The sequence below is a fragment of the Mobula birostris genome, chromosome 4 (assembly GCF_030028105.1).
Source record: "Mobula birostris isolate sMobBir1 chromosome 4, sMobBir1.hap1, whole genome shotgun sequence".
Taxonomy (NCBI): domain Eukaryota; kingdom Metazoa; phylum Chordata; class Chondrichthyes; order Myliobatiformes; family Myliobatidae; genus Mobula; species Mobula birostris.
Genome location: NC_092373.1, coordinates 206,606,779 through 206,627,641, shown reverse-complemented (window position 1 = coordinate 206,627,641; position 20,863 = coordinate 206,606,779). Strand labels below are relative to the sequence as shown.

General features: G+C 45.5%; 1 protein-coding gene across 5 annotated transcripts in view; it reads right to left on the bottom strand.

Annotated features, from left to right (window-relative positions):
* Positions 1–20,863, bottom strand: part of LOC140196911 (disintegrin and metalloproteinase domain-containing protein 12-like) — a 212,993-nt gene that overhangs the window by 158,485 nt on the left and 33,645 nt on the right. For 4 of the 5 annotated variants that reach the window (XM_072256841.1, XM_072256844.1, XM_072256843.1 and 1 more), the window contains exon 2: positions 10,437–10,549. In XM_072256841.1, coding sequence (XP_072112942.1) covers positions 10,437–10,549 — 113 coding nt within the window. The remainder of the gene's footprint in view (positions 1–10,436; positions 10,550–20,863) is intronic. The other variant, XM_072256842.1, reaches the window with a different exon arrangement.

Below are 20,863 nucleotides of genomic sequence, written 5' to 3'. Positions count from 1 at the left end.
AGGTGAGAAGCTGGGAGGTGATAGGTGGAAAATGTGGAGAGGAAGGAATATGATAGGAGAGGAGAGTGGACCATGGAAGAAAGGGAAGGAGGAGGGACACCAGGAGGGAGATGATAGGCAAGTGAGGAGAAGAGGTAAGAGGCCAGTGTGGGATTTGAAGAAGACGGAAGGGGAGGGGGGAGAAATTGACATTCATCCCATCAGGGAGGAGGCTACCAAGGCATAAATGAGGTGTTGCTCCTCCACCCTGAGAGAGGCCACATTGTGGCAAAAAAAAGGCCATGGGCCAACGTGTCAGAATGGGAATGGGGATAGGACGTAACATGGTTGGCCTCCGGTAAATTGTTTGCGATAGAGCAGAGGTGCTCAACAAAGCAGTTCCCCGATCTACAGAACACCAGGTCTCACCATGCTGTGAGGTGAGGCTAAATAGGCAATAGAGAGGGTCTTTGCAGTGTGATCTGTAGACAGTGTAACAGTATCTCTGACCCTCACTGACAGTGTGAGAGTGTGAGACCCTCACTGACAGTGTGACAGTGTGAGACCCTCACTGACAGTGTGACAGTGTCAGAATCTCACTGACAGTGTGAGACCCTCACTGACTGCGTGACAGTGTATCGGACCCCTGCTGACAGTATAGACCATAAGACCATAAGATATGGGAGCAGAAGTACGCCATTCGGCCCATCAAGTTTGCTTCGCCATTCAATCATGGGCTGATCCACTTCATCCAGTCATCCCTACTCCTCTGCTTTCACCCCATACCCTTTGATGCCCTGGCTAATCAGGAACCTATCTATCTAACCTGCCTTAAATACACCCAATGACTTAGCCTCCACAGCCGCTCATGGCAACAAATTTCACAGATTTACCACCTTCTGACGAAAGTAATTTCTCCGCCAGTCAGTTTTAAATGGACGTCCTTCAATCCTGAAGTCGTGCCCTCTTGTCCTAGAATCCCCTACCATGGGAAATAACTTTGCCATATCTAATCTGTCCAGGCCTTTTAACATTTGGAATGTTTCTCTGAGATCCCCCGTCATTCTCCTGAACTCCAGGGAATACAGCCCAAGAGCTGCTAGACGTTCCACATACAGTAACCCTTTCATTCCTGGAATCATTCTCGTGAATCTTCTCTGAACCCTCCAATGTCAGTTTATCCTTTCTAAAATAAGGAGACCAAAACTACACACAGTTATCCAAGTGTGGTCTCACGAGTGCCTTATAGAGCCTCAACATCACATTCCTGCTCTTATATTCCATGCCTCTAGAAGCGAATGCCAACATTGCATTTGCCTTCTTCGCAACTGACTCAACCTGGAGGTTAACGCTTAGTGTATCTTGCACAAGGACTCCCAAGTCCCCTTGCATCTCTGCATTTTGAATTCTCTCCCCACCTAAATAATAGTCTACCCGTTTGTTTCTTCCACCAAAATGCATGATCATACACTTTCTAACATTGTACTTCATTTGCCACTTCTTTGCCCATTCACCTAAACTATCTAAGTCTCTTTGCAGGCTCTCTGTTTCAGCACTACCCGCTCCTCCACCTATCTTTGTATAATCAACAAATTTAGCCACAAATCCATTAATAGCAGAGTCCAAATTGACATACATCGTAAAAAGCAGTGGTCCCAACATTGACCCCTGTGGAACTCCACTGGTAACCGGCAGCCAGCCAGAATAGGATCCCTTTCTTCCCACTCTCTGTTTTCTGCTGATCAGCCAATGCTCCACCCATGTTAGTAACTTCCCTGCAATTCCATGGGATCTTATCTTGCTAAACAGCCTTATGTCCGGCACCTTGTCAAAGGCCTTCTGAAAATCCAAGTACACCAAGTTTACTGCATCTCCTTTGTCTACCCTGCTTTTAATTTCCTCAAAGAATTGCAGTAGGTTAGTCAGGCAGGATTTTCCTTTCAGGAAACCATGCTGGCTTTGGTCTATCTTGTCATGTACCTCCAGGTACTCCACAATCTCATCCCTAACAATAGATTCCAACAACCTCCCAACCACTGATGTCAGGCTAACAGGTCTATAGTTTCCTTTCTGCTACCTCCCACCCTTCTTAAATAGCGGTTTTCCATTCAATTCTTGAAAGATCATCGTTAATGCCTCCACAATCTCTCCAGCTACTTCCTTCAGAACCCGAGGATGCATTCCATCAGGTCCAGGAGATTTATCCACCCTCAGAACATTAAGCTTCCTGAGCACCTTCTCAGTCGTAATTTTCACTGCACATACTTCACTTCCCTGATGCTCTTGACTATCTGGTATACTGCAGACATCTTCCACTGTGCAGACTGATGCAAAATTCGTATTCAGTTCTTCAGCCATCTCTGCATTTCTCATTACAATATCTTCAGTGTCATTTTGTATTGGTTCTATATCTACCCTCGACTCTCTTTTACCCTTATATACTTAAAAATTCTTTTAGTATCTTCTTTGATATTAGTCACTAGCTTCCTCTGATAATTCATTTTTTCCTTCCGAATGACCTTCTTAGTTTCCTTCTGCAAGTTTTTAAAAGCTTCCCAATCCTCTATCTTCCCAATAGCTTTGGCTTCCTTGAATGCCCTCTCTTTTGCTTTTACTTTGGCTCTGATTTCATTTGTCAGCCACGGTTGTGTCCTTCCTCCATTTGAAAATTTCTTCCTATTTGGAATATATCTGTCTTGCTCTTCCCTCATTTTTCGCAGAAACTCCAGCCATTGCTGCTCTGCTGTCCTTCCTGCAAATGTCCCTTTCCAGTCAACTTTGGCCAGTTCCCCTCTCATGCCATTCTAATTTCCATTATTCCACCGAAATACTGACACATTGGATTTTATTTTTTCCCTCTCAAATTTCAATGTGAACTCGATCATATTGTGAACACTGTTCCCTCAGGGTTCCTTAACCTTAAACTCTCTTATCGCTTCTGGATCATTGCACAACACCCAATCCAGCACAGTGGGCTCAGCAACAAACTGCTTTCAAAAGACATTCTACAAATTCTCTCTCTTGAGGTCCAGTACTAGCCTAGTTTTTCATGTTAAAATCCCTAATGATTATCATGACATTGCCTTTCTGACATGCCTTTTCTGTCTCCTGCTGAAATTTGTAATCCCCATTTGTAACAGTGTGTTACTGATGGTGTATCGTGTGTGGTATCCTCACTGAGTGATGGGAATATTTCTCTCAGTCCATAGTGACAGTGTGTCTGTATTAAGGGATTTGCTGTCTGCTGTGTCATTCCTGGCTTTTTTTCCTCCCCCACCCTTGTTTGTTGATTGTGAATGCAGTGATTCTGATCAGTACTCCAGGAGCCTGCATCAGCCTGGGGTTATGTTGTGGTGGTATGCAGGGGGTTGGAGCACATTGCTTTGTGTCACACAGTGGAATGCCTATGCTGGGCCGTGGCCAGCAGCGGCGTGCGGGGGGGCACCACATGAGTCAGCACCTTTCCTGCAGTCTGTAACTCAATCCCGTCTGCTGGGAAGAATCTCAGGAACTCCACATTGTCTTCTCACTATCCCCCAGGTGCTTAACCATTTCTGGGATTTGCACTTAGAATGTAGGCTCGTGAAGCAATTAGGTTCTTTAAACACAAAATACTCTGCAGATGCTGGGGTCTAAGCAACACTCACAACACGCTGTGAACTCAGCAGGTCAGGCAGCATCTGTGGAAAGTGACCAGAGCGTGAGTGGGCCAGTGAAGGAGTGGAGCTTTGAGGCTTTGACTCGAGAGGCTTCAACGAAAAGAGGCGGAGGACAAGCTAGCTCGCAGTTAGTCTTCACAATGCCTCCTGGGACGGTGATGTGCCTCTCATGTGAGATGTGGCAGTCTTGGGGGAACGCCCCTCTCCCGCAGAGTCACATCTGCTAGAAGTGCATACGGCTGGGCAATCTGGAAGACCGTGTGAGGAATCTGGAGCAGCAGCTGGATGACCGTCTACTCATAAGGGAGAATGAGGCAGTCATAGATGAGAGCTACAGGGAGGTAGTCACACCTAGGCTGTCGGAAGCAGGTCGTTGGGTGACAGTCAGAGGGGGGAAGCGAAGGTGAGCAGACAGGTAGTGCAGAGCACCCCTGTAGCCATTCCCCTGAATGATAAGTTTACCATCCTGGATACTGTTGGCGGGGACGACTGACCAGATGTGAGCCACGGTGGCAGGGCCTCCGGCACTGAGTCTGACCCTGTGGTGCAGAAGGGTGGGACGGAGAAGAGGAGAGCTGTCATCATTGGAGGCTCTATTGTCAGGGGAGCAGACAGGAGATTTTGTGGACGTGAGAAGGACACCCGCATGGTTTGTTGCCTCCCGGGTGCCAGGGTCCGGGATGTCTCTGACCGGGTGCATGACATCCTGGTACAAGAGGGAAAGCAACCAGAAGTCATGATACATGCAGGGACCAACAACATAGGCAGGAAGAGGGATGAGGCCTGAAGTGTGAGTTTCGGGAATTAGGCAGAAGGCTGAAGAACAGGACCTCAAGGGTGGCGTTCTCAGGATTGCTGCCAGTGCTATGTGACAGTGATGGTAAGAATTGGAGAAGATGGCAGTTGAATGCATGGCTGAGGAGTTGGTGCAGGGAGCAGGGTTTTAGATGTTTGGGATCTCTTCTGGGGAAGGTGGGACCTGTACAGATTGGAAGGGTTGCACCTGAACTCGAGGGGGAGCAATATCCTTGCAGGTAGGTTTGCCAGCATGGTTCAGGAGGGTTTAAACTAATTTGCAAGGGGGATGGGACCCGGAGTGATAGAGCAGTGAAAGAAGTGCATGGAGTAAAGCCAGATCTAACATATAGAGAGGCTTTGAGGAAAGAGAAGCAGAATAAACGGTGTAAAGACAGTAAGGTAGAAGGGCTGAAATGTGTGTACCTCAATGCAAGAAGCATCAGGAACAAAGGTGATGAACTGAGAGCTTGGATACATACATGGAATTATGATGTAGTGGCCATTACAGAGACTTGGCTGGCACCAGGGCAGGAATGGATTCTCAATATTCCTGGATTTCAGTGCTTTAAAAGGGATAGAGAGGGCGGAAAAAGGGGAGGAGGGGTGGCATTACTGGTCAGGGATACTATTACAGCTACAGAAAGGGTGGGTAATGTAGCAGGATCCTCTTTTGAGTCAATATGGGTGGAAGTCAGGAACTGGAAGGGAGCAGTTACTCTACTGGGGGTATTTTATAGGCCCCCTGGTAGCAGCAGAGATACAGAGGTGCAGATTGGGAGGCAGATTTTGGAAAGGTGCAAAAATAACAGGGTTGTTATCAAGGGTGACTTTAACTTCCCTAATATTGATTGTCACCTGATTAGTTCCAAGGGTTTAGATGGGGCAGAATTTGTTAAGTGTGTCCAGGATGGGTTCCTGTCACAGTATGTGGACAGGCCGACCAGGGGGAATGCCATACTAGATCTAGTACTAGGTAATGAACCGGATCAGGTCACAGATCTCTCAGTGGGTGAGCATCTGGGAAACAGTGACCACCGCTCCCTGGCCTTTAGCATTATCATGGAAAAGGATAGAATCAGAGAGGACAGGAAAATTTTTAATTGGGGAAGGGCAAATTATGAGGCTATAAGGCTAGAACTTGCGGGTGTGAATTGGGATGATGTTTTTGCAGGGAAATGTACTATGGACATGTGGTCGATGGTTAGAGATCTCTTGCAGGATGTTCGGGATAAATTTGTCCCGGTGAGGAAGATAAAGAATGGTAGGGTGAAGCAACCATGGGTGACAAGTGAGGTGGAAAATCTAGTCAGGAGGAAGAAGGCAGCATACATGAGGTCTAGGAAGCAAGGATCAGATGGGTCTATTGAGGAATATAGGGAAGCAAGAAAGGAGCTTAAGAAGGGGCTGAGAAAAGCAAGAAGGGGGCATGAGAAGGCCTTGGCGAGTAGGGTAAAGGAAAACCCCAAGGCATTCTTCAATTATGTGAAGAAAAAAAGGATGACAGGAGTGAAGGTAGGACCGATTAGAGATAAAGGTGGGAAGATGTGCCTGGAGACTGTGGAAGTGAGCGAGGTCCTCAATGAATACTTCTCTTCGGTATTCACCAATGAGAGGGAACTCGATGACGGTGAGGACAATATGAGTGAGGTTGATGTTCTGGAGCATGTTGATATTAAGGGAGAGGAGGTGTTGGAGTTGTTAAAATACATTAGGACGGATAAGTCCCCGGGGCCTGACGGAATATTCCCCAGGCTGCTCCACGAGGCGAGGGAAGAGACTGCTGAGCCTCTGGCTAGGATCTTTATGTCCTCGTTGTGCACAGGAATGGTATCGGAGGATTGGAGGGAGGCGAATGTTGTCCCCTTGTTCAAAAAAGGTAGTAGGGATAGTCCGGGTAATTATAGCCCAGTGAGCCTTACGTCTGTGGTGGGAAAGCTGTTGGAAAAGATTCTTAGAGATAGGATCTATGGGCATTTAGAGAATCATGGTCCGATCAGGGACAGTCAGCATGGCTTTGTGAAGGGCAGCTCGTGTCTAACAAGCTTGACAGAGTTCTTTGAGGAGGTGACCAGGCATATAGATGAGGGTAGTGCAGTGGATGTGATTAATATGCATTTTAGTAAGGCATTTGACAAGGTTCCGCACGATAGGCTTATTCAGAAAGTCAGAAGGCATGGGATCCAGGGAAGTTTGGCCAGGTGGATTCAGAATTGGCTTGCCTGAAGAAGGCAGAGGGTGGTGGTGGAGGGAGTACATTCAGATTGGAGATTGTAACTACTGGTGTCCCACAAGGATCTGTTCTGGGACCTCTACTTTTCGTGATTTTTATTAACGACCTGAATGTCGGGGTAGAAGGGTGGGTTGGCAAGTTTGCAGACGACACAAAGGTTGGTGGTGTTGTAGATAGTGTAGAGGATTGTCGAGGATTGCAGAGAGATATTGATAGGATGCAGAAGTGGGCTGAGAAGTGACAGATGGAGTTCAACCTGGAGAAGTGTGAGGTGGTACACTTTGGAAGGACAAACTCCAAGGCAGAGTACAAAGTAAATGGCAGGATACTTGGTAGTCTGGAGGAGCAGAGGGACCTGGGGGTACATGTCCACAGATCCCTGAAAGTTGTCTCACAGGTAGATAGGGTAGTTAAGTAAGCTTATGTTGTGTTAGCTTTCATAAGTTGAGGGATAGAGTTTAAGAGTCGCGAGGTAACTGTGCAGCTCTATAAAACTCTGGTTAGGCCACACTTGGAGTACTGTGTCCAGTTCTGGTCGCCTCACTATAGGAAGGATGTGGAAGCATTGGAAAGGGTACCGAGGAGATTTATCAGGATGCTGCCTGGTTTCGCGAGTATCAAGTCAAGTCAAGTCATTATGATCAGAGATTAAGGGAGCTAGGGCTTTACTCTTTGGAGAGAAGGAGGATGAGAGGAGACATGATAGAGGTGTACAAGATAATAAGAGGAATAGATAGAGTGGATAGCTAGCGCCTCTTCCCCAGGGCACCACTGCTCAATACAAGGGACTTGGCTTTAAGGTAAGGGGTGGGAGGTTCAAGGGGGATATTAGAGGAAGGTTTTTCACTCAGAGTGGTTGGTGCATGGAATGCACTACCTGAGTCAGTGGTGGAGGAAGATACACTAGTGAAATTTAAGAGACTACTAGACAGGTATATGGAGGAATTTAAGGTGTGGGGGGGGTTATATGGGATGCAGGGTTTGAGGGTCGGCACAACATTGTGGGCCGAAGGGCCTGTACTGTGCTGTACTATTCTATGTTCTAGGAAACGATCAGTCAACGTTTTGGGCTGGAACCCTTCATCAGGACTGAAGAGGGAAGGGGCAGACGAAGGGTCCCAGCCCGAAACACTGACTGATCATTTCCATGGATGCTGCCCGACCTGCTGAGTTCCTCCAGCGTGTTGTGAGTGAAACTTTTCTTGTCTCTGGTTTCCACAAGTGCTTCAATATGCTGTAATTTCTGTTGTCATCGTTCTCACTCACAATCAACACCGGTGCAGTTTCGGGATGCATGTTTAGCCCACTGCTCTGTTCCCTCTGCCCTCGTGACTGTGCCAGACACAGCTCAAACACTGTCTTTTCATTTACCAATGAAACCACTTCTTTTTTTGGCAGAATATCAGATGGTGACGAGAAGGCATATAGAAACGAGATAGATGGTGTGTTGAGTGGTGTCGCAACAACAACCCTCACACTCAGTGTCAGCAAGACCAAGACCCAACACACTGATGCAATCATAAAGACAGAGGCTACATTTCATTTGGAGTTTGAGAAGATTTGCTATGTTCCGAAAGACTCCAACAAATCTCTACAGGATGTACTGCGGAGAGCATTCTGACTGGTTCCAACACCGTCTGGTGTGGAGGGGCCAACGGACAGCATCAGAGGGTTGCAGACTTGGCTTGCTCCATCAAGTGTACTCAGCATCAAGAACATCTTCAAAAGGCCATGCCCCCAGAAGGCAACATCCATCACTGAAGACCCAGCAGACACTCTTCTCATTACTGGAGGTACAGGAGCCTGAAGACACACATTGAAGCTTTTAGCTTCCTCTCCGCCACCAGGTTTCTGAACGGTCCATGAACCCATGTACACTACCTCACTGTTCCTTTCTTTATGCTCTATGTATTGGTAGATTTTTATGTCTTTACACCATACTGTTAGTGATAATAAACCTGATTCTGACTTTACAGGGCATCTGGAAAAGAAATGTTTCCCCAAGGTGTGGCTGGAACCCGGAACTCGCTGCTTGAGGGGGTGGAGGAGGCAGAGAGAGCCTCACAACATGGGGAAACATCTGGCTGAGCACTTGATTGACAAGGACACTGAAGGCTACAGGCCCGGTGCTGGTAAAGTAAGCAATTGATTGTGGACTTTCGGAAGGGGAAGTTGAGGGAACAAACACCAGTCCTCATCGAGGGATCAGTAATGGAAAGGGCCAGCAGTTTCAGTTCCTCGATGTCACCTTCTCTAAATATCTCTCAGCCGGTGGTATTAAATCTGATTCTGATGGTATGTGCCTTTAATGCTGCTGAAAGTAACTTGTGCATACCTGAACTCAACTTTGAGGGTGAGCTTAAATCCAATTAGTGTGGATGGGAACTTGTCAGCCAGCATACACATGATGGGCCGAAGGGCCTGTTAGTCTGCTGTATGACTACTGCTGCTTGGGCTCCATGGCTGAGTTAGTACAGCTGAAGCTTTCTGAGGCATTAGTCAGACCGCACTTGAAGCATGGTGAGAAATTTTGGGTTCCTTATCGAAGAACAGATCTGCTGACATTGGAGAGGGTCAAGAGGAGGTTTGCGGGAATGATTCCGGGAATGAAAGGGTTAATGTATTAGGAGCACTTGACAGTTCTGTGGCTGTACTCATGGGAGTTGAGAGGAATGAGGGGGATCTCATTGAAACTTACTGAATATTGAAAGGCCTAGACAGAGTGAATGTGGAGAGGATGTTTCCTGTGGTGAGAGAGTCCGGAGGGCACAGCCTCAGAATGGACGGATGTAAATTTAGAATGGAGGTGAGGAGGAATTTCTTTAGCAAGAGGGTAGTGGATTTGTGGAATTCACTGCATCAGATGGGTGTAAAGGCCAAGTCAATGGATATACTTAAAGTGGAGGTTGATAGGTTCTTGATTAGTCAGGACATGAAAGGTTATGGGGAGTAGGTTGAGTCTGTGGTTAAGAAGGCTTACGGAGTATTAGCCTTCATCAATCATAGTACTGAGTTTAGGAGCTGAGAGGTAATGTTGCAGCTATACAGGACCCTGGTCAGACCCCACTTGGAGTACTGTGCTCAGTTCTGGTCACCTCACTACAGGAAGGATGTGGAAACCATAGAAAGGGTGCAGAGGAGATTTACAAGGATATTGCCTGGATTGGGGAGCATGCCTTATGAGAATAGGTTGAGTGAACTCGGCCTTTTTTCCTTGGAGTGATGGAGGAAGAGAGGTGACCTTATAGGGGTGTACAAGATAATGAGAGGCATTGATCGTGTGGATAGTCAGAGGCTTTTTTTTCCAGGGCTGGAATAGCTAGCACGAGAGGGCGTAGTTTTAAGGTGCTTAGAAGTAGGTACAGAGGAGATGTCAGGGGTAAGTTTTTTACGCAGAGAGTAGTGAGTGCCTGGAATGGGCTGCCGGCGGCAGTGGTGGAGGTGGATACGATAGGGTCTTTTAAGAGACTCCTGGACAGGTACATGGAGCTTCGAAAAATAGAGGGCTATGGGAAAGCTGAGATAGTTCTAAGGTAAGGACGTGTTCAGTACAGCTTTGTGGGCCGAAGGGCCTGTATTGTGCTGTAGGTTTTCTATGTTTCTGTATTTAAGGCAGGAGAATGGGGTCAAGAGGGATAATCATCCGTGATGGAATGAAGGATCAGACTCGATAGGCCAAGTGGCCTAATTCTCTTCCTATATGTTATGGTCTGAGCAGTGCCCAGCCTGAGATCACACCGTCCAACTGTGGAACCCCAGCAATGAATTACCTGGACTGAGGCTGCCAAACTCCGCTTCCTCTTCCCGGACAGAACATACGGGAATACGAATCTGTAATCCGTCAGCTCCTCGAAAAGCCGCTCCACGCGTAATTGATCCGCTGCTTAAAATACAAAGGGAAAGCTGAAGGCCTTTGAGGAAGAAAACATCACAGAGTTCACATCATTGACGTTCTGTGCAGTGCAAGTGGTGAAACGGTGACCTCAGTGCTAACACTCATGTAAAATCTGACTTCATTTAGAATTGCATTTGCTTATTTATGTCGATTCCGTTCAGAACAGGCCTTTCTGGCCCAGCTAGCCCTGCCACCCAGCAACACATTTGTTTAACCAAAGCCTAGTCACAGGACAACTTAAAGTAACACAGTCATAGAAAAGTACAGAACAGAAACAGGACCTTCGGCCCATCTAGTCCCTGCTGAAACATTTAAACTGCCTACTCATTCGACATGCACCATAGGACCATAGCCCTCCATATCCCTAACATCCATGTACCTATCCAAACTTTGCTTAAGTGTTGAAATCAATCTTGCTTGCACCACTTGTGCTGGCAGATCATTCTACACTCTCACGACCGTCTGAGTGAAGAAGTTTCCCCTCATGTTTCCCTTAAACTTTTCACCTTTCACCCTTAACCTATGATTTCGAGTTGTAGTCCCACCCAACCTGAGTGGAAAAACCCTGCTTGCATTTACCCCATCTATACCCCTCATAATTTTGTATGCCTCTATCAAGTCTCCTCTGAATCTTCTATGTTACAAGGAATAAATCTATTCAATCTTTCCTGATAACTCAGGTACTTCAGTTCCAGCAACATCCTTGTAAAATTGCTCTGACCTCTTACAATCCTATTTCAGGGTCCCAGACAGTCCTTTCAGGTGAGGCGACACTTCACCTGTGGGTCGGCTGGGGTGACATACTGCATCCGGTGCTCCCGATGTGGCCTTCTATATATTGGCAAGACCCAACGCAGACTGGGAGACCGTTTCGCTGAACACCTACGCTCTGTCCGCCGGAGAAAGCAGGAACTCCCAGTGGCCACATTTTAATTCCACGCCCCATTCCCATTCTGACATGTCTATCCATGGCCTCCTCTACTGTAAAGATGAAGCCACACTCAGGTTGGAGGAACAACACCTTATATTCCGTCTGGGTAGCCTCCAACCTGATGGCATGAACATCGACTTCTCTAACTTCCGCTAATGCCCCACCTCCCCCTCGTACCCCATCTGTTATTTATTTTTATACACACATTCTTTCTCTCACTCTCCTTTTTCTCCCTCTGTCCCTCTGAATATACCCCTTGCCCATCCTCTGGTTCCCCCCCCTTCTCTTTCTCCCTGGGCCTCCTGTCCCATGATCCTCTCATATCCCTTTTGCCAATCACCTGTCCAGCTCTTGGCTCCATCCCTCCCCCTCCTGTCTTCTCCTATCATTTTGGATCCCCCCCTCCCCCTCCAACTTTCAAATCCCTTACTAGCTCTTCCTTCAGTTAGTCCTGACGAAGGGTCTCGGCCTGAAACGTCGACTGTACCTCTTCCTAGAGATGCTGCCTGGCCTGCTGTGCTCACCAGCAACTTTGATGTGTGTTGCTTACATCCTTCCTGTAGGTTGGTGACTCAAACTGCACACAGTACTCCAAATTAGACCTCACCAATGTCTCATACGACTTCAACATAACATCCCATCTTCTGTACTCAATACATTAATTTATGAAGGCCAATGTGCCAAAAGTCTTTTTTATAGTCATAGTCATAGTCATACTTTATTGATCTTGGGGGAAATTGGTTTTCATTACAGTTGTACCATAAATAATAAATAGTAATAGAACCATAAATATTTATGACCCTATCTACCTGTGACCCCACTTTCAATGAATTATGTGCCCTTTGTTCTACAGCACTCCTCAGTGCCCTACCGTTCACAGTGTAAGATCTGCCCTGGATGGTTCTACAGAAATGCAACGCCTCACATTTGTCTGCATTAAATTCCATCTGCCATTTTTCCAGCTGGTCCAGATTCCACTGTAAAATTTAATAATCTTCCTCACTGTCAGCTACAGCCCAATCCTGCTGATCCAGTTAACCACATTATCATACAGATCATTGTTATAGATGACAAACAATAACCAACCCAGCACTGATCCCTGTAACACTCCACTAGTCACAGGCCTCCAGTCAGAGAGGCAAACATCTACTCCCACTCTCTGGTTTCTCCCACAAAGCCAATGTCCAACCCAATTTACTGCCTCATCTTGAATGCTGAGCGACTGAACCTTCTTGACCAACATCTCATGCGGGATTTTGTCAAATGCCTCCATGTAGACAACATCCACTGTCTTGCTTTCATCAACTTTCCTGGTAACTTCCTCAAAAGTACTCTTTAAGGTTGGTTAGACATGACATACCACGCACGAAGCCATTCTGACTATCCTTAATCAGTCCATGACTATCTTATACATACAGTATATCCAGTTCCTTAGAGTACCTTCCAAAAACTTCCCCTTTTCTGATCTTAGGCTTACTGCCCTATAATTTCCTGGTTTATTTTTAGAGCCTATCTTAAACAGCAGAACAATATTATCTATCCTCCAATCCTCCGGTACCTCACATATCATATAACAATTACAGCACGGAAACAGGCCATCTTGGCCCTTCTAGTCTGTGCCGAAGTCTTACTCTCAGCTAGTCCCACCGACCTGCACTCAGCACATAACCCTCCATTCCTTTCCCATCCATGTAGCTAACCAATTTAACTTTAAATGACAACATCGAACCTGTCTCAACTACTTCTGCTGGAAGCTCATTCCACACAGCTACCACTCTCTGAGTAAAGAAGTTCCCCCTCATGTTACCCCTAAACTTTTGCCCTTTAACTCTCAACTCATGTCCTCTTGTTTGAATCTCCCCCATACTCAATGGAAAAAGCCTATCCACGTCAACTCTATCTATCCCCCTCATAATTTTAAACACCTCTATCAAGTCTCCCCTCAACTTTCTACGCTCCAAAGAATAAAGAACTAACTTGTTCAACCTTTCTCTGTAACCTTGGAGATGAAACCCAGGTAACATTTTAGTAAACCTCCTCTGTACTCTCTCAATTTTATTGACATCTTTCCTATAATTCGGTGACCAGAACTATACACAATACTCCAAATTTGGCCTTACCAATGCCTTATACAATTTCAACTTTTTTTTACAATTTCATTATATTATCAATATCATTAAGGATAATTTAAATATCTCTTTTAGGGCCCCTGCAATTTCTGTATTTGCCTCACCCAGGGTTGCCTTTCTCTGCGGAATGGACCTACCTTTTTCCGTGTTTATTTTGAAACTAATGGCATTGTGATCACTTGTCAGGCCCTGGGGATTTTTTCAACCCTGATTTGCCTCAAGACAGCAAACACCTCCTCCTCGGTAATCATTATAGAGTCCATGAAGTTGATGCCATTTTGCCTTACTTCCATAGACTCCCGAGTAAAACCAAATGCAAAAAATGCATTTACGGTCTTCCCCCACCTCTTTTGACTCCTCACATGGATTACCATTCTGATCTTCCAGAAGATCAATCTTGTCCCTTGCAATCCTTTTTCTCTTTAACATATCTGTAGACTCGGTTAGGAGTTGCCTTTACCTTGTCTGCTAGGGCAACCTCATGCCTTCTTTTTAGCCCTTCTAATTTCTTTCTTAAGTGTTCTCTTGCAATTCTCTTACTCCATAAATACCTCATTTGTTCCCTCCTGCCTTTACCTGCTCTACACCTTTTTTTTTTCCTTAACCAGGATCTCAGTGTCTCTTGAAATCCATGCTTCCCTAAACCTGTTATCTTTGCCTTTTATTCGGACAGACACAAACAAGCTTTGTACTCTCAGAGTTTCATTTTACAAGGCCTTCCACTTAACAAGTACACTTTGACCAGAAAACAGCCTGCTCCAATCCACACTTGCCCGATCCTTTCTGATACTATCAAAATCTGCCTTTCTCCAATTTAGAATCTCAACCCACAGACCAGAGCAGCACAACTCCTGTCACCTGCCTTGTTTCATTTCCTAACAGCAGATCATGAATCGCACATCCACAAAATGCTGGAGGAGATCAGCAGGCCAGGCAACACCTATGGAAAAAACGTATAGTCGACGTTTCGGGCCGAAACCCTTCGGCAGGGTTATGTAATGAACCAGTGGTGATTCGGGAGCTTAAGGTAAAAGACCCTTAGGAGGCAATGATCACAATATGAGTGAGTTCAACTTGAAATCTGACAGGGAGAAAGCAAAGTCTGACGTAGCAGTATTTCAGTGGAGTAAAGGAAATTACAGTGGTATGAGAGAGAAGTTGGGCGAAGTAAATTGGAAGGAGCTGCTGGCAAAGGTGACAGCAGAGCAGTGATGGCTCTGAGGAAGGTGAAGATAGATGTATTCCAAAAACAAAGAAATACCCAAATGGCAAAATAGTAGAACCGCGGCTGACAAGGGAAGTCAAAGCTAATTAAAAGCAAGAGAAAGGGCATACAACAAAGCAAAAATTAGTGGGAAGATAGAGGAGATTGGGAAGCTTTTAAAACCCTACAGAGAGCAACCAAAAGAATCATTTGGAGGGAAAAGATGAAATATGAAAACAAGCTAGCAAACAACATATGTAAGCACGAGGAATTCTGCAGGTGCTGGAAATTCAAGCAACACACATCAAAGTTGCTGGTGAACGCAGCAGGCCAGGCAGCATCTCTAGGAAGAGGTGCAGTCGACGTTTCGGGCCGAGACTCTTCGTCAGGGACTAACGAAGGGTCTCGGCCTGAAACGTCGACTGTACCTCTTCCTAGAGATGCTGCCTGGCCTGCTGCGTTCACCAGCAACTTTGATGTGTGTAGCAAACAATACAAAAGCTTTTTTAAGTATGTAAAAAAATAAAAGTAAGGTAAGAGTGGATGTAGGACCGCTAGAAAATGAGGTTGAAGAAATAATAATGGGGGACAAGGAGATGGCTGATTCCTTGGAGCGACAGAGGATGAGAGGTGACCTGATGGAGGTGTATAAGATGATGAGAGGCATTGATCGTGTGGATAGTCAGAGGCTTTTTCCCAGGGCTGAAATGGTTGCCACAAGAAGACAGATTTAAGGTGCTGGGGAGTAGGTACAGAGGAGATGTCAGGAGTAAGTTTTTTACGCAGAGAGTGGTGAGTGCCTGGAATGGGCTGTCAACGATGGTGGTGGAGACTGAAACAATAAGGTCTTTTAAGAGACTCCTGGATGGCTACATGGAGCTTAGGAAAATAGAGGGCTATGGGTAACCCTAGGTATTTCTAAGGTAAGGACATGTTCGGCACAGCTTTGTGGGCCGAAGGGCCTGTATTGTGCTGTAGGTTTTCTATGTTTCTATGTTCTTTGTTTCTAAATTGGGCCCTTCAGCCCATCTAGTCTATGCTGAAACTATTTAAATTGCCCACTCCCATGGCCCTCCATACCTTTACCATCCATGTACCTATCCAAACTTCTCTTAAATGTTGAAATTGAGCTTACATACACCACTTGTGCTAGCAGCTCGTTCCACGCTCTCACAACTGCTGAGTGAAGAGTTTCCTCTCAAGTTCCCTTTAAATTTTTCACCTTTCACCCTTAGCCCATGACCTGTAGTTGTAGTCCCACCCAAGCTCAGTGGAAAAAGCCTGCTTACTTTTAGCCCATCTATAACCCTCATAATTTCATTTGCTTCACCTATATTACTTTAAGGTACAAAAACACAAGAGGAAAGTTGATTCATCTGTGGCTGACAGGAGAGGTGAACGACTGCATTAAATCCAGGTAAGAAGCTTTCACAAAGTTGCCTGATGAAGGCAGATGAGATCAGTGTAGACAGACATCAAAGTTAGCAGGGACAAGATGGGCTGAAGGGACCCACTGTATGATTCTATGAATTGATGAAATAGCCGTGGGCCTGAGGATCTCGGTGCATGTGTAAGGGGGAAGGGTTAGATGGCTTAGATCTGATCCTTTGGTTGTGGAACCACTTGGCTCTGTCTAATTCTGGCAGCTTATGGTGTTTGGCATGCAAGTAGTTCTGTATTGTGGCTTCACCAGGGTGACGCCTCATATTGACGTATGCCGGGTATTGTTCTCGACATGTCCTCCTGCACTCTTCATCAAACCAGGGTTGATCCCCTTGCCTGCTGGTAATGTTGGAGTGGGGGATATGCAGGGCCATGAGGTTACAGGTTGTAGTTGAGTACAATTCTGCTGCTGCTGATGGCCCACAGGGCCTCATAGATGCCCAGTCTTGGGTGCTAGATCTGTTCGAAGTCTGTCCCATGGTAGTGCCCACAACGTGGAGCAGGATTTCTTCAATGTGGAGACGGGACTTAGTCTCCACAAATACTGCGCGGTGGTCACTTCTACCAATGCTGTCATGGACAGATGCTTCCACGGCAGGCATGTTGGAGAGAATGAGGTCAAGGGTGTTTTTCCCTCTTGTTGGTTCCCTCAGCATCTGCTGTAGTCCCGGTCTAGTAGCTATGTCCACTAGGACCCGACCAGCTCGGTCTGTGGTGGTAATACCGAGCCGCTCCTGGTGATGGACATTGGACACAGACTACATTCTGTGCCCCTGTCACCGTCAACGCCTCCTCCAAACATGGAGAAGTGCTGATTGATCAGCTGAGAGTGGACGGTACGTGGCGATCAGCAGGAGGTTTCCTTGCCTGTGTTTAACCTGGTGCCGTGAGGCTTCATGGGGTCCAGAGTCGATGTTGAGAGTTGCCAGGGCAACTCCCTCTCCACTGTATACCAGTGTGCCACCACCTCTGCCAGGCCTGTCCTGCCGGTGAGACAGTACATACCCGGGAATGGTGATGGTGGAGTCTGGAATGTTAACTGTAAGGTTTGATTCTGTCAGTCTGTGAGACAGCTCTCCCAGCTTCAACACAAGTCCCCAGATGTTAGTAGGGAGGACTTTGCAACGTCGACAAGGCTGGTTTTGCTGTTGTTGTTTCCAGTGCCTAGGTTGTCCGTCCTTATTATTTTCTTTTTAGCAGTTAGCTGCTAGGCCATTTCAGAGGGCACTTAAGAGTCAACCACATTGCTGTAGGTCTGGACTCACACATAGATGGCAGGATTCCTCCCCTAAAGGACATTAGTGAACCAGATGGCTTTTTACGACAATCGGCAGGGTTTCATGGTTATCAGATATTTTTAATGAATTCAATGTCACCATGGTGGGATTCAAACTCACGTCGTCAGTGTATAACTGGGTCTCTGGATTACTGACCCAGTGGTAATCGCCACCACGCCCAATCTCCCGATCTATACCCTTCATGATGCTGTATACTTTATCAAATCTCCCCTCATTGTCCTACGCTTCCGGGAGTAAAATCCTAACCTGTTCAACCTATCCCTATAACTCAGGTCCTCAAGACCTGGCAACATCTTTGTGAGTTTTCTCCATTGTCTTTCAATCTTACGGATAACCTTCTTGTACGTTTAAAGCTTGCAGAAATGAGCTAAGGAACAATCACTTCAGTACCTTTACAAAAGAGAAGGAACTAATGGATGTCCTGTGAGAAGTTTGTTGACATTTCAGGCTGAGACCCTTCCTCAGCCCAAATGTCAACCGTTTAATCTGTTCCATAGATGCTGCTTGGCCTGCTGAGATCCTCCAGCACTTTGTGTGAGTGTGGCTTTGGGTTTCCAGCACCTGCAGATACTCTCTTGTTTGTGAGAAGTCTGCACTCCTTTCCCTTGCAGATAACAAGGACAGGGACTACTTGAAACAATGAGGGTCAGAACATTGAGAAAGAGTACATACAACAACTTGGAACATAAAGCGGTGCAGAACAGTTATATCCACGAACACTTTGGGAGGCCAAACCACAAACTGTGAGAGTCCCGGCTGAGATATTGCCATTGTTGTTAGCAATGGGTGAGGTGTCAGTGGACCGGAGGGTGGTGAAAGTTATGCCTTTACTTAGAAGGGTGGCAAAGAAAAACCTGGGCATTACAGGTCATGAAGTCTAATACCTGCTGTAGGTAATTACTGGAGGTGAATCTGGGGGATAGAGTACACAGAGTGTACATCTGGAAAGATGGGTCAATTAGGGAGATAGTCAGCACTGCTTTGTGGGTGGAAGATAATGTGATACCCTGGTTTAAGACCATGCTTTATTTTATTAATACAGTTACGCTGGTGGGTATTTTGTTTTTGCAGGTTTTCTCAAAATGCAATAAGTTTTCCTTTAATTACATTATGCAATTTCATTGTTGCTGTTTAAAATAAAAATTCAGTTGATTAAGTTTGGCTTGTTGAATTAGCCAATAGGATTTGTCTTGTTAACATTTATTTGGAGGAAGTGCAGGAGAAAGGACAGGGGAGCCATTTTTTTTCTCTGGGGGGCACGGGATTGAGGGAGAGGAGAGAAAGTACATGGAAATGGATGACAAACGTGATAGAAAAACATGCTGATACACTCACAGGACCCACTTGGAAGGATAGATATTGATGTCAGAAAATCCTCACGCAAACAGTGGTCCCATGGAAAATGTACTAGTTAGTTAGTTACCACATGACCTTGGAGAAAGCCCTTTCCTTGGACGTTGTGTGAATATTTGTTTCCTGGAACGGGTTCTTCAGTGCAAAATTGTTTCAGTATCACGAGTAAACGAAGTGAAGCAAACTGGATCGTTTACGCAACAATGAGCTCCAACAATTACCTGCACCATAGAGACGAATATATATACTGTATATGTGTGTGTGTGTATGTGTATGCATGTGTATATTGTAGTTGCGCTGATACGCAACGAGTGAAAGCAACACACTGATTCGAGCAGGGTCTGGTCGAACTCTTTACTGTTTCAATCTGCGCACGCTAAGGTGCCTGCTCCCAGCATCCTCCGCTCTTTGCGGGGTGGAAGTGACGTCGGCTGCCGGGCCGAGGTCTGCCCTGCACTCAGAGCCCTCTCGGTTGCCGCTGGCTGCGGACTCGTGCCGGTTCGCTTGCCGCGTGGGCGAGCCGCCACTATATATATATTAGTGTATATATTATAGTTTTAAATATTTTGTCAATACAATTTCAATTTAAGATTATACTGGTGTGAGTTAAATGACTGTTTCCCAGCAAATGGTACATTTGCATTAGTGTGTCAGTGTTCGTACAGTAACTGCCTTTGTTTTCCTTGGAAGGAACATTTAAACTTTTATGTTTGTGTATACCCGTATCATATTTACCCTAGATGTGTTCCTTCAACGGAAATTAACTTTTCATCGTTCTTTCCATGCATTTTTTAAATTAAATTGCTGTTAGCTTGTACTCGCAGTAATAGCTAACTCATTACGAGCCTAAGGTGAGAGGGTTACACAAACTTGAGTGAATTTTTTGGGGGTGTGACCAAGAAAGTTGATGGGGGCAGGGGAGTAGGTGGCCCATGTGGCCTTTGATGTGTTCCACATGGCAGCCTGCCCTGGCGGTTAGACCACATGGAACCCAGGGAGAGCTGGATGATTGGATACATGATTAGCTTAATGGAAGAAAGCAGAGGGGAACGTTGGAAGGTTATTTCTCGGACTGGAGGCCCCGGCTTAGTGGTGTGCCATAGGGGTAAGTTAGGCAATGTAGCTGGGAAGTGATCAAAGGGAAAATGTGTAAATAGTTTGGGGTTAGAGAAGGAGAGGAGGTAAGACAGCTGACAACATTCAAGTCCAAAGCGAATTTTATTATCAAAGTATGCATATGTCACCAAATACTACCCTGAGATTCAATTTCTTGTAGAGTAAAGAAGTATAACAGAATCGATGAAAAGCCACATAAACAAATACTGACAAACTGTGCAAATACAAAAATAAACAGGTGATAATAATATTACAAACATAAAGAAAGGTGCAAAAGAGCTATTAGAATACAAAACTGAGCAGCAGGATACAATAGAACGGATGGATGGATATGAAATATATGGGATATTATCAAGCAAAGAAAAAAGTGCGATAAAGGGAAAACTTTCAATAGAATTTAACTCAAAGTTTCAGAAAATGTGCAAAGCAGAGGTCAATAGGAAAAATATAGCAAAAGCATGCTATATTTTTGCTATACCCATATTAACATATTATTTTGACATACTGTAATATCTTGGTCCAAAACCAATCTGGAAAATTTACAAAGAAAAATGAGAACCGAAATTTTAAATTTTAGAAAACACTACGTTCACCTGAAGGCACTTGGGTTAACACTAGCTAGGACAGAAGGAGGAGGAAAAGGAATAACAGACGTAAAAAAGAATTACACAACAGTCAGATAAAACTTGTAAGGATGTATTTTATCAGCAAGAACAGGATTCAGCACTCTACATGAGCGTATGCAATTCTATTAAGAAGCTCACACCACTTCTTATCAAGTGGGAGCACAACCCAGAAAGATGAAGAAATTGACACTACAGAAGAAAA